Raw genomic sequence first — 12952 nt, 5'->3', positions numbered from 1 at the left:
TTTTTGTAATTTAGCTATGTATGTTTGTAAGGAGACCCGTTTGTTTGTCATGGCGTTCATTTGGCAATAACATAAATGTTAAAACAAATTTTTAGACTAATTGAAAGATTAGTATTTTCTGCTAAGGAAAATCAATATAATTTAATAATAATTTTATTATAGTCGATTTTATAATTAGTTTGTTGAGTGATTGATAGCTTATATAACAAATGATCAAATTGTAAGTAGTTCTTTTCTCAATTGACTTTTCTCTAATAGAAGTTGATACCTCGACTGAAAATGTATTTTGTAGTCATCTACAAATTCACATGATCGAGTGAATGCTGTTGCTACATATAATTATTCTATATTGATCCAATCTTAAAAAGATGTATAGACCTCAATACAGAATTTCTTAGTTATCAAAATGATTTTTAAAACAATTCATAGGAGCAAAAAGAGGAGACAATCAATCAAACATGTTGTGATCTCTACAATTTCCTCACCAGTCTCACTTCTCAACAGTATTTTATAATTTGCATTCCTTCATAAAGTATTCCACTTGTAACCAAAAAGATTAACTTTAAGGATATTTTCATAAGGAAAACAACATTACATCTACACATTTCTTTATTTCATATCTGCAAAGATCATGTGAAACCATATTATAGACAGTAAAACTTTTACTTGAGAAACAATACTTGCTTTTTAACTAACAGAAACTATTAGAAATACAAAATTTTCGAATGATTACACCGCTTATTATTTGATATAAATATTTCACAAATGTGAATAGTGATGTAAATATTTCATAATATTATGGTTCACTTTTTATTTTGGGTTTTGTCGTTTAGGCATAGTGAAGAATAAAGAAGAAACAAACAAGAGAGAAAGCTCCAAAATTCTCGGGCAGACAATATATTCTTAATATCCATAATTTCATCCAATGCGAATAGTGATGATGATGATCTGTCTTTTCTTTTGTACAAAACGCAGAGAAACACCTTCACACGGTCAATCAAATTCAGCAACTAAGCGCTTCGTATTTAACCGGAATCGGTTGGTTAAACCCGGTCCGCGCAATCAAACTCCCAACCACCGTCAAATCTCTACAAAACACTCCTTTCACCACATTCGTATTGTTATTACTGTTCACAGCAACCGCGACCGCTCTAATCGGCGTTTCGATGATATTACTCCGATGAGATTCAGTCGCTACTGCGGCGGCGATGGCTTTTCGTTGCTTCTCCACGGCTGCGATGTTACTTGTGACGACTGAGTAGCCTTTCTGGATCAATCTGTATAGTAATAGAGTTGACATTCTTGCTCGGTCCTTAACCGAGTCTAATTCTTCCTCATCATCGGTTAACTCAAACCGGTCAATAAATGACATTGATCTCTCCGGTTTATGCTTTAAATTGAGTAACAAGTAAGCTCGATCCAGCTCTGATCTCGAGCAATCACGTCTGATTCCCATCAGAGCATAGTAATCCACGTTTCCGATTTCTCCGTTTGCGATTTTCTGCTTCAATTGCTGGATTTTCGTGGTTAAGACGCATAATTTCCCCGGTATTTCTCTGTACCGGACATTGTGCCGTTTCCAAACCGGACCGGGTAGTTTCCGGTCACGTAAGATGGAGTTGTAGAGGAGTTTCAGATGTTCCAAATCGTGAAGCGAATCGGGGAAGCACCGAACGGATTCTAACAATGCGGCTCTCGTTTCTAAAGCTTGGAGACACGACGGATCTAACGCTAGGGTTTTGTTACAGTCGGCGATTGATTCCGCGATTCTTCCGGCGGATCTGTAAGCGGAGGCGCGGTGCATAAAGCACTGGGCGAGAAATCCCTGCGGCGCGCCACGGCGACTGTCTAAGATTTTTGAGAAATGGCGAATCGATTCTGTGTAGAGTCCTGCGTCGAGAGCGGCGAGTGCGGCGGCGCGCCGTCTTAAGAGTAGCTTGATGTGAGATAACACGTGAGCGATGCTCTCGGATCGTGGCTGAGATGCGGAAGTTACGACGACGGAGGAGGGAGGAGAGGAGCCGCCGTCTTCGGAGGAGAAGAGAATGAAGCTATCGTCAGACCAACAAATACTCTGACGGCGGAACGCAGCGGTGGCTAAGCGTTTACCGGTTTGAAGAAGAACCATTGCATCCTCCATTAAACCTAAATGGCAACAAGCTTGACCCAAAACCAAATATCTGTAACAGAAAGAAGAAAAAGATCCGAATCAAAAAATCCGGGTCGGGTGAAAATCAGAAATGGTTTTTTTGTAGAGTAAATGACCTCCATTGCCCTTGTTCGTCGCAGTTTTTAGTGAGACCAGCCATGACTTTCTTCTTCAAATCAGAGACAGAGAAGCATTTAAAAGACGAGTCATGATGATGATGATGACTAGGCAAATCGTTGAGAAGTTTGACAGATTCACGAGAAGAATGAGTAAAAGAAAGCTCAGATGAACCGATACCGGAATCTTCGCCGCCGCCGGCTAATTTAAGACTAGGAATGTAATCCTGAAGCATATCGGCGACGTCTTTGTATCGACGGAGGTAAAGAAGGGATCTGGCTTTGAGTTCGAGAGCGAGTTCGTAACGAGGAGATACAGAGAGTGCAGATTCCAGAAGATTTAGAGCTGATTTCACGTCGTTTGGATCTTGACTCGCTATTAAACTCTTTGCTTCTTTCATGTATTTATCAACGATCTATGAGAGAGAGAGAGATAAAAAACAACATAATTTGATGAGATCGAATCGAATTCACGAAAACAATGAAGAAGAGATCCAAAGATGGAGACTGACCTTCTTGTTGCGGAGCCACCAATGCTTCTTCTCGCCGTAAACCGCCATTGTCGTAAAACTTGTCAAACAATCAGAACAAGAAGAAGATGAACTTTTCTCTCTTCTCGATCGATCCGGTGAAAAAAAAAAACCAAAGCAAAATATATAATTTATATAAGAGAGAGAGGAAAAGTCGAAAACACGAGAGAAGAGAGAGATTTTGAAAAATCATGTGAAGAATTGAAGTGTCTTAAATATGTAAGAGAGAGAGAGATAGAGTTGTGTAATAAGAAGAAGATGAATGCTAAAATGACGGATTTACCCTTTGATGAAGTTCTTTGGATCCTTTCCTCTTCCAAGCTGGCAGCACAAAACCACACTATTGCTTTGCTTTGCTTACCATTAGCCCTATCTATCATCATTCCACCCTCATTCATTATTTCCTAAAATACACATTGTCATTATTGATATTAGTTTTTGTTTTTCCCTTTTGATAACTAATATAATTATTTTTTATCTATTATATTTTTAAAAATCATGGTCATAAAAATCATGATAACTAATATTTTTTATGATTGGTGCCGACAAGTAGCTATTTTTACGGACTGTTCAGACCTGGTGAAGAAGGTGTCTTCCCAACCGAATGGCCAGCATTTTCAATTTATTTGGAGGAGTTTCAGAGCGACAAAGAAGAATTCTCATTTTTTATTTATCTTTAATCTCTCGTAATGCAAATGTTAAAGTGGACTATTTGGCACGAAAAATTCGTGCATTTTTATAAACAATTTTCCTCAAAATTGGCTCATATGAGTCCTAAATAATATCCGATGACTAAAAAAATACAGTATATATGAACGAATATATATACAAAACAATAAGTATGCCGTAAGTCACAAGACTCGTACTAATTTAAATATTTTTTTTGTAATTGTTTTATTTATTGAAGCAGTTTAGGTTTTTTGTATTCGTTTAATGTTTGCTTAATTGAGGGTCTAAAACTTTCGGCTTTATTTAATTGTTATTTTAATACCTATATGTTTTAACTTTTAATGAATGCACATGTAATATATATGAGTCCAAGATTAGATCAAAAAGATGGCCTGCTTTGGATGGCTTTTAAATAACTATCTCTCTCTCTCTCAAATAAAAGTTAAACATTATGTTTAGAACGTGACAATATTAATCGTGGATGGAGATTGACTCGTTTTACAAGATGAAAAGTGATTAATTATTAGATTACTAGTAATAAAAATTCACTTATGATGAATTAAGTTACTAAATGAATTTAACAAAACAAATAGTGACTTCTATCTGTGTATAAATACGGAATTAAAATACCAAATGATGTCATGTATATAACGAAAATAAATAATTATATAAATATATATATTGTTGTATAAATACAATACATTTACAAAGGTACAAAAGTAAATGTTCTCCAACTAACGGGTTTGCTTTTTGCAGTTGCTGCTGATATCTCATGCACGCAACAATTATACCGCTCGAGGTTAGACGCAATAAATTTTTCATTTTTGTTCTGAAGAAAGTGGAAAAGGAACAAATTAAAATTGGGCGAGGGTTCGTTAGCTTTTTCATACATGGACAATACCCTTTTTATTCGTCATATAACACTACCATTTTAAACCTAGACAAAGTAATAACTCGTTGTCAACATGGTTATGAACCTTTTTAAACGAGTAAGAAACGTATATATATTATCCCCATATGATAATGGTATCTCATTTTTGTCGAAGAAAAATTTATTAAAAAGAAAGGGAAATAAGTTAACCCTATACTTTGGGGGCAAGATATAAAAGTAATTAAATAAGTAAAGAGGAAATGGTTGCGTTAACGCCAAGAATATGACTTTGTATTAGATTCGACGTGGCATTCTCCTATACGAGTGAATAGAATATAAACTCGGCCAAAAAATGCAACAAATTTAGTGAATCATTGCATCAACTAGGATAAATGCCTAATCTAAGTACAATATTTCATCATAATCAATAATGCTTTCTTTAAATATTAAAGAGAATAAAGCGAAACAATATTCATAGAAAGGGTCTTCGAGATGGAATATTTTTGTTTTCACCATCATTTGTTGAAGACAAATGTCATCGAATGCGTCATAGCTTCTTACTCATATATTTTAATTTAGATCCTAATGATTCTATCAATATTGACTTGTTATCATTTTGTATACCTCTTTATAAAAAAAGAAGATATTTGTGTACAATTCCGATAGCTAGGGTGTAGTAAAAATAAATGAAAGCTAATACAAGCATAGAGTCACTTCAAGAAAATCATTTTTGACCTAGTGCTCTAACCCCATTTTATATTAATGTATGAAATATCTTGCACATTGACAATTCTTTACCCAAATATATATAATAAAGAAAAGAACAATTCCAGACCAAAACATTTTTTACTTATACTCTGAGGAAAACGACTATGTTAATTATAGACACCACGGGACAAATATATACTATGTCTTATCCTAGGAATAATAAATGAATAATGTTCTATAATGAAGTCTTGAATTGGGCTCCAATATATGGAAGGGGCCAGCAAATAATGACATAATTGCCAAATAACATGACAAGTTCTATGAGTATCAAAGAGTCTTGGTTTGGTTTCTTTCTACACAACAAACATGTCTTCATAATCATTTTAACAACAACAAAAAAAAACATGTCTTCACAGCTCATTTCTCCAGCTCTCAACCTCTATTTCTTCAACTTTTAACCTCATTCAGTTATATTGTGATCCGATGATTTTCAGTGTTTTTCGGAGGTAACAAATTAGTTCTGACTTGATGCACACGCTAGACAATTACATAATCCATATGATAATCGTTCAACGAATTTGTCATTAATACTTTGTGGTTTTCAAAGGTAAAGAATAAAGTGGTAACAATAATAGATAATTTTACGAGATAAAAGAAAAACTTGATTCCAATGTTTTTCTTTTCAATTTTCATAAAATTTGAAAATTCTAGCTGATGAATCTTGAATATTTTATATAATTGTCTAATTTGTGAAAAATACATAATAAGAAAATTATTATGTCATTTTTTTGAAAGATAATTGAAACCATTAGTTTAGTGTAGTTTTGTGAAATGAATTGCCGACAAAAGAAATAATTGTGAATCTTGTGTTTATAGAACTCCATATACTAATGATTATCTCCTAGCTAAGTCGTTAAGTAGTCTTTTAATACTTTGTTTATAAATATGCAACTCTACCGTAATAAATATGTCTTATGGATCGGAATGGATATACAGCTAAGGCTGCTAGTTATTGGTATATATAGGTAGGCGTAGAAGATCCAAATTTAAGGAAGTAATATAAAGAACTGTGACATGATACATAATGGTTGGTTTCTACAATTATTTAACAAATTTACATCAAATTTTAAATGTTGAGGATACAAAGTGCCGAGTTAGAAGAGAGCAAGTCATTAATGTATCAAGTGGGCAAACACATGTTGTGTTTTTTAATACAAACTTTCTTCCTTTCTTTCTGAAGATGTAATCAAATATTTATTCGTTTTTAGGGAAATTTGTCGAATATACTAATCTGAAGTTTCGACCTTTGAAAAATTCAATTGTTTAATATAAATACTCTATCTTATACAATTTGTCAATTGTTTAATATAAATTGAAAAATTCAATTGTTTGTATTTAACTATATCAAACAAATACTCCTACCAAATAACTATAATTTACGTATATGCTACTTCAATTTCATTTCAATCAGTCGTTGGATTTGTAGGTTTGTTCGTAGTAGGCAATAAACTAAATTAACTATAATTATATTGTGCAACACCTGTCATTATAATAACAATGGCTAATGAAATCGAATGAAATTAACGGTTTTTCCCCTCATTGGATCCCTTTAAGTTCTTATATTTCTGCAGAAGCAGCTGCGAGTAGTTGTTGTTTGGTGGGAGCTTACTAATTGTACATTAAATAACGTTCTTTAATTAAAAGCAAACTGAAATATATATATGCTACATTAATATTTTAGGACTAGAAAAGTGAGGTTTAAATTATGATCAAAGTTTGACAAAAAATAAAAAAAGTTATAATATGTGCATTTAATATCAACATAAAAAAATCCGAATACAAATTCTTTATTAATTTCTGGTGTTATATTTTGCAAACAGCTGACATATTTCTGGTGTTATATGTCAAAAAAAAAAGAACAGAGGTATTACGTAAATTCAAAATAGATATTGCAAACTGATATATTTTAAAAGAAAATTGCGTACGTAGAAATCTGTAAATATAATTAACATACAAACACAAAAGGTTAATTATGGCAGAAGTGCATTAGTTAAATATATAAATACTGGAGTTTAAAGATATGCGAATGCAATCTCGTGAGTGGTCAATTAGTTGCCACTAATTTCGATCTAATCATATTGTACACAACTACGCATTGATTTGACCATAATCATTCTACTATGTTAATCATTAAAATATAAAATACTGAAATATAATAAAACTCTTCCAATGAGATCTCATGTAATGGTAACTTGCTATTTAAGCTATTAGTTAACTATATATAGATTAATGGTAAGCTCTTCAATTATCAAGACGTGTTGATGTCCAATGAGGCAAAACTTGTTGTGAAGCCCTAAAGATTCCCTTATCCAAATTTGACCACCACATCCACATGTGTAGTTTATGATAATATATTTTAGTTACTATATTTAGATTACTGCGTTTATTCTTATAGTTGAGATCTACATTATATGATTATATTTAGTTTTTTTTTTTTGGAATATAATTCTATTTCCTTTTCAGCAAAATGTAGCACGATTCTGTAGATATCAAGAAATTATGTTTTTCTTTTTTCCTTTTTGCTATGGTTAAATACGTCGTATATAAAATATATATGTATACCACATATTTAAATATATCTAAGAGTTTGTTTTTTTTAATAAATAAGGACATAAAGCCACTCTTAGGTGTAAGTATGTTATCAACTTTCCTCTAAGTGTTAATATATTGTTTTGGCGCAAACACAAACGAAGTTTTGTTATATGGATTTATTTAGGTGTAAGTATGTTATCACCTAACATAGAAAGTAATTAGTAGTAGTCTTTTTGATGTTTGATGTTCTGGAGTTGAGATCATTCTTTTGCTCTGAATGAGTTTGATAGTACTTGTTAGTATTTGGTGCTTTTGCTCTTCGTTGATGAGCTCATTCTTTTGTATAGACTTCTATGGTTTGATGTGGAGATGGTGCTAGTGTAAGATTATGTATCATCTCTCTTTGTGACTAAATCGTTGTAACTCTCTTGATCCCTTTGGTGGATTAATATATATTCTCAAATGACAAAAAGAGAAAGTAATTAGTATTATTTATCATTAGATTTCGCAACACTAGCCAATCGTTTGTCGAGGTCATCAACCAATGTCAATGTGACATCATCTTTTTCTCTAAACAAATACAAAAATCATTCGAGATAATGGAAGACGTGCTTTGCACGTGCATGGAGACGAGTTCACGTGTCACATGCAAACCATTTTATTTCTCAGGATATTCTGAATTTCTTTTTTGTAGTTATTTAAGAAATCATAACACTGGATGAAATCATTTTCATACGATTCTGAATTTAACATATAATTTGTTATTAGGTCATCAGGTTAACATATGGTTGATTTATATTTTTGAATCTAACATAAGTTTCCAATTATTGTTCGCTAAATTGCCAAAATTTCTTTCATCCCATTCCCTTTTAAACATAAAAGTTATATTTTACAATTTCATCAAATTAGAAGAAAAAAGAGTCCTGGAAAAACGTATAACTTGTATGTATTTACTTAATTTTGGACCATAATTTTTTTTCTGTATTTTGCTCGACTTTATAAAAAGTTTTCGCAGTCTGTTTTTTTTTCTTTTGCTCGACTTTAAACATGCAATGAAGGATTACCCTTTTACTGATATACTTTGGAATTTTCTTTAACTGATACTTTGCCCTGTTCAAAAACATTGCTTTGTGCAAAAGACACAAAGTAAATCTATACACACGTCTGAGAAAATAATAAGAATGTATTTTAACAAGAAGAAGTCGTGCACCATCTCTTTATTTAACCTTCAGAGAAATAAACATCTCCTATTTCCCATATAAACAAATTTTATAAAAACTTTTCTGAAAAAAGATAAAATGACAAAGGAAAAAAAATATGACACTAAAGGTCCCAGAGACAATGTACAAAAAATTTAAATAACAGACTGCGAAAATCAAATATTTCGCTATAACTCAAGTAAGAAAATCTAGTGGATGTATATGTATATATATGTACAAAAGATCTAAACAAGGAAATTTTAGAAAATTACATAAGAATTGTGTTTTGAATTACTACATTAGAACAAGTATCAAGAGATAACGTACGAATGAAACAGAGGTTTTGGAATTCACGTGAGTTTCTCGTGACCGGCGTACAAGACACATACGCACGTTAAGAAACGATCTTTACACAATACACACAATTTAGCACAAAACACAAAATACAAGATCATTTAGAAAAGGATTTAAACCAAACGACAACGTATTTATAACAAGAACCGTTGATGGATTTTCTTCTTTGCTTTCTTCTCTCTGATAGGATCCAAGCTTGGTTTCCACCCTCTTCCCGACAATTGCCGGCTCAAAAACTCCGGCCTATCTTCCTCCTCCATCTCTGCCTCCAATCTTCCAACCGACGTAGCAGCAACGACCGTATCAGTCGCCGGATTGTTGTTCTTATAACTTCTAGTAGTAAACCAAGGAAGAATCCCTTCATAGTAGCTAAACGATGACCTTACCATTGCCGTGGCGCTAAACAGCATTTTCCGCATCTCCTCTGACGTCAGCACCGCCGATGATGATTTTGCGGCCCTGCCACCGCTTCTTTTGGCGGGAAGCACTAAATAGATTTTCCCTGGCTCGAGTGTTTTGTCCGCGGGCAAAGGAGCCAGCTTTCTCTTCACCGTTTTTGCGTCGTTGTTGAATGATATCGATGACGGATCAAATTCGACGACCACATGTTGCGGATTTTCTAGCATAATCTCAGCCACCGTTGTCTCTTCCTCTAAGTTTTGTACCCTTCCGTCGGATAATACAACTTTTCCGGCAGCCATCCCGGCCGCATCCAACTTTCGGGAACCAGCAACGTTACCCATTCTCAGATCACAGTGATCCTATAAGTGTCTTTGTGTAAATTGTAAATATATATAAACACACACATACACACAACACATGAAATGGTTTGGTTTGTATTGAGTTCGTTAAACGGTTCCATCTTTTGACTTTAATGATAAATTATTCATATACAAAACATGTATATTGTATTGGTGGGATCATGGGGAGAAAAATTTGATGGGTTTGTTGGGTAATCTTTTGCTGCTGCTAACACACGTACTTAAAACTTGTCTTATTTCTAAGTATGCGTGAAACAAAGTGAAAAAACTGCTCAACCACACATCTCTTTCTCTATTGGGTTAGTTAACTAACTACACAAAGTATATAATCTAATCTTTTTTTCTTCCCTTATTTGAATAAATTACGAAACGTGTAAAAAATTCACTACAAGAACAAACCAGTCGAGGATCAGACAAACGAGAAAAAGCTAGGTACGGTTTAAGACATTTTCTTACAACACAATTAAAGAGAGGAAAAAACGAAGCAAGACGATACAAAAAACAGGATTTATAGAAGCAAGCTTACGGCTTAATAATAACACAGCGTGTGTTTGTCTTACTTGATGTATTGAGAAACCCATTTGAAACCTTCTCCGTAACCCATTTTCCTGACAATGCTGCACATGAAAACCTCCAATGGCCTAACGTTCGAATCCGTTAGATTCACTTTACCCTTTCCTGTAGTGAAGTTGGAGAGGCCGAGATGGTAACGGAGCTCGTCCTCTGATGCAGCATACGGTATGTCTATCTTGTTTCCTAGAATGAGGAATGGAACGCTGGCTAGGGATTCGTCTGAGAGAAGTGCATCAAGTTCCTTTTTTGATTCTGCAAATCTCTCTTTGTCGTAAGCATCAACTAGGTAGACCACAGCGTCCACCTGCAAAAACAGAGTAATCATCAAAACCGACGGTTCATAAAACTCTTCCACTGAAATAGCTTAAGTAGGTTGAAACATTTGGAGTTTCTGAATCCTCTATGACTCAATCTTTGACAAGTACTCAATAACAAGTGAATATATGATGCATTGCGTGTGAGCTAAACTGGTATAACAAATGAGAAATCTTTAATACCAACCTTAGCATAGTAATCCTTCCAGACCCTGCGAGCAATCTGGTGACCACCCAAATCAAAAGCCTTAAACTTGATTTTCCCAATGCTGAGTTCTTCAGAAGTTGGATGCTGCGTAGGCTGATGCTGTACCAATCTCTGTTTCACCAATTCAACCATGTTCGATTATCGATCAGTTAAGCAATTAAAACACACTACTCAAGGACTCAAAATTCAAGCAGTAAACTCAGATTCCTAAATCAAATTTAAGCATCTAATCCAGAATCATATAAAAACAAAATTGGAGATCGAATAAGGTTAGGGAATTGGATCGATTAGATAAGAAAGATCTGAATAAGAAAGTGAGAGCGAACCTCGTCTTTCAACATGTGAAGCAGAGTGGTTTTACCAGCATTATCGAGTCCCAGAAACAAGATCTTAGCCTCTTTCTGCCATAACCCTAACGAAGCGAGAACGCCATAGAACCAATCGATCATGAACATGACTAACTCAGATCCTCCAACCACAAAGCTCAAATATTATCCGATCGAGAGAGAGAGAGAGAGAGAGATCGTCAGGTTTCTAATTTAGCTTTGAAGACGACGAGAGAGGCGTTTCTGAATTGAAAAGTAAAGTAGAAACGGAAAACGGCAAGCAGTGCGGATTCCTAAATCACAAACGGGAGTCACAACGATGCTTCTGTCTTCTACGTCAAAGGCAAGCCCATTAGAGGACCCAATAAGCCCATTTATATATTTACATTAGCTCAAGTTCCAAATGGCCTTTTAGGACAAGAAATAAATTTTCCTTTGCGACAATACAGGTATGTAATGTAAGATCTAAAATATTTTTAAAATTTTGTCGATTTTTGTGTTTTCAATTGAAATACTTCATAATCATGAATCGGAATTTATCGTTTGTTTATAACGTCATAGCATAATTAGAACACATTTTAAATTTGATTCTATTAATTTATGTAACATTACACAAAACAATTTTACGACTGATTACACAACATTTAAGGTTAACTGGTATATCAGATAAATAAATGAATTGCAGAATAAGCGAACAATGGTTAACTGGATGAACTGAATTAGAGAAAGTTCTCATACAAATATTTATAAAATGCTAAAAAACCTAGTTTTAGTAGATTGATTTTTTTTTCTAGTTATATTAATTAACATGTTAATAGAATAATAGTATAAAACAAAATTTTTTAAAAAAGAATTAATGTTGTTGTTCACATTAAACTTTTTTTTGTGTGACACTTTTAATTAATCAACTCAGTTTTAAATTTATATCTTATTGAAAAATTCCCACAAATAGCACATTTTTAAGTTTTTTGGACAAAAATAGCATTAAAAAGTTGTTTACACATAATTAGCACTCAAATGATTATTTGAAAAATTCTTAAAAGTAACACTAAAACAAGTTTTATGGACAATAATAATACCACAAGTTTATATAAAATCTATTCAACCAAAATAAATTAGAAATAAATTTAAATATTATATTTGAGTTTTCTATTTCCAATATAGGGTATATATTTCAACTATTTAAAAGAAATATTGATTCATTTTAATATAAGTTTATGGTATTATATTTGGGTTTCCTATTTCCAATTTAGGGTATATATTTTCACCATTTAAAAGAGATTTTTTATTTTAAAATTAGTTTGTAATATTATATTTGGGTTTTTTATTTCCAATTTAGGGTATATATTTCCACTATTTAAAAGTTTTTAATTCAATTTAATATTAGATTAGTGTTTGCTCTCATTTTTATTTGGGAGATTGATACAAATGGTAATAAAAAAACTTTATTATTGAATTAATTTATAGAGGATTAAAATTTTTATATACTATTTTTGGAAGTTTCAAAAAAAGATGCCATTTTTGGAATAATAAAGTTTTTTAGTGCTATTTGTGTCAATCGCCCTATCTTATTATACTTTTC

The 12952-nt window shown here is 32.9% G+C and overlaps 3 protein-coding genes across 3 annotated transcripts; all 3 read right to left on the bottom strand.

Annotated features, from left to right (window-relative positions):
* Positions 1-655: 655 nt before the first annotated feature.
* AT4G02100 (Heat shock protein DnaJ with tetratricopeptide repeat-containing protein) lies at positions 656-3184 on the bottom strand. The gene is made up of 3 exons (NM_116442.3): positions 2778-3184; positions 2266-2681; positions 656-2180 (listed from the first exon to the last, which is right to left on the bottom strand). Exons 1-3 carry the CDS (start codon positions 2823-2825, stop codon positions 1004-1006), a joined length of 1641 nt encoding a protein of 546 aa, NP_192119.2. The 5' UTR covers positions 2826-3184; the 3' UTR covers positions 656-1003.
* Positions 3185-9159: 5975 nt separating this feature from the next.
* AT4G02090 (multidrug resistance protein ABC transporter family protein) lies at positions 9160-9931 on the bottom strand (the record flags this gene model as incomplete). The annotated part of the gene is made up of 1 exon (NM_116441.3): positions 9160-9931. The coding sequence occupies one exon, from the start codon at positions 9929-9931 to the stop codon at positions 9323-9325; it is 609 nt and encodes a 202-aa protein (NP_192118.1). The 3' UTR covers positions 9160-9322.
* Positions 9932-10293: 362 nt separating this feature from the next.
* SAR2 (secretion-associated RAS super family 2) lies at positions 10294-11606 on the bottom strand. Its single transcript, NM_116440.4, has 3 exons — positions 11371-11606; positions 11024-11155; positions 10294-10826 (listed from the first exon to the last, which is right to left on the bottom strand). The coding sequence occupies exons 1-3, from the start codon at positions 11497-11499 to the stop codon at positions 10506-10508; spliced, it is 582 nt and encodes a 193-aa protein (NP_192117.1). The 5' UTR covers positions 11500-11606; the 3' UTR covers positions 10294-10505.
* Positions 11607-12952: the final 1346 nt, after the last annotated feature.

This window comes from Arabidopsis thaliana, chromosome 4 (assembly GCF_000001735.4).
Source record: "Arabidopsis thaliana chromosome 4, partial sequence".
NCBI lineage: Eukaryota > Viridiplantae > Streptophyta > Magnoliopsida > Brassicales > Brassicaceae > Arabidopsis > Arabidopsis thaliana.
The sequence above is the reverse complement of the archived record's forward strand: the minus strand, read 5'-3'. Positions and strand labels throughout refer to the sequence as shown.

Bases quoted from the DNA above. Each gene is read 5' to 3' on its own strand.
- AT4G02100 (NM_116442.3), bottom strand. From the start codon at position 2,825: ATGGCGGTTTACGGCGAGAAGAAGCATTGGTGGCTCCGCAACAAGAAG. The intron at 2,682-2,777 runs GTCAGTCTCCAT...TCTCTCTCATAG, and splicing joins GGTGGCTCCGCAACAAGAAG to ATCGTTGATAAATACATGAA. The intron at 2,181-2,265 runs GTCATTTACTCT...TTTCTGTTACAG, and splicing joins GACGAACAAGGGCAATGGAG to ATATTTGGTTTTGGGTCAAG.
- SAR2 (NM_116440.4), bottom strand. From the start codon at position 11,499: ATGTTCATGATCGATTGGTTCTATGGCGTTCTCGCTTCGTTAGGGTTA. The intron at 11,156-11,370 runs GTTCGCTCTCAC...TTGGTGAAACAG, and splicing joins TTCACATGTTGAAAGACGAG to AGATTGGTACAGCATCAGCC. The intron at 10,827-11,023 runs GTTGGTATTAAA...CTGTTTTTGCAG, and splicing joins GGAAGGATTACTATGCTAAG to GTGGACGCTGTGGTCTACCT.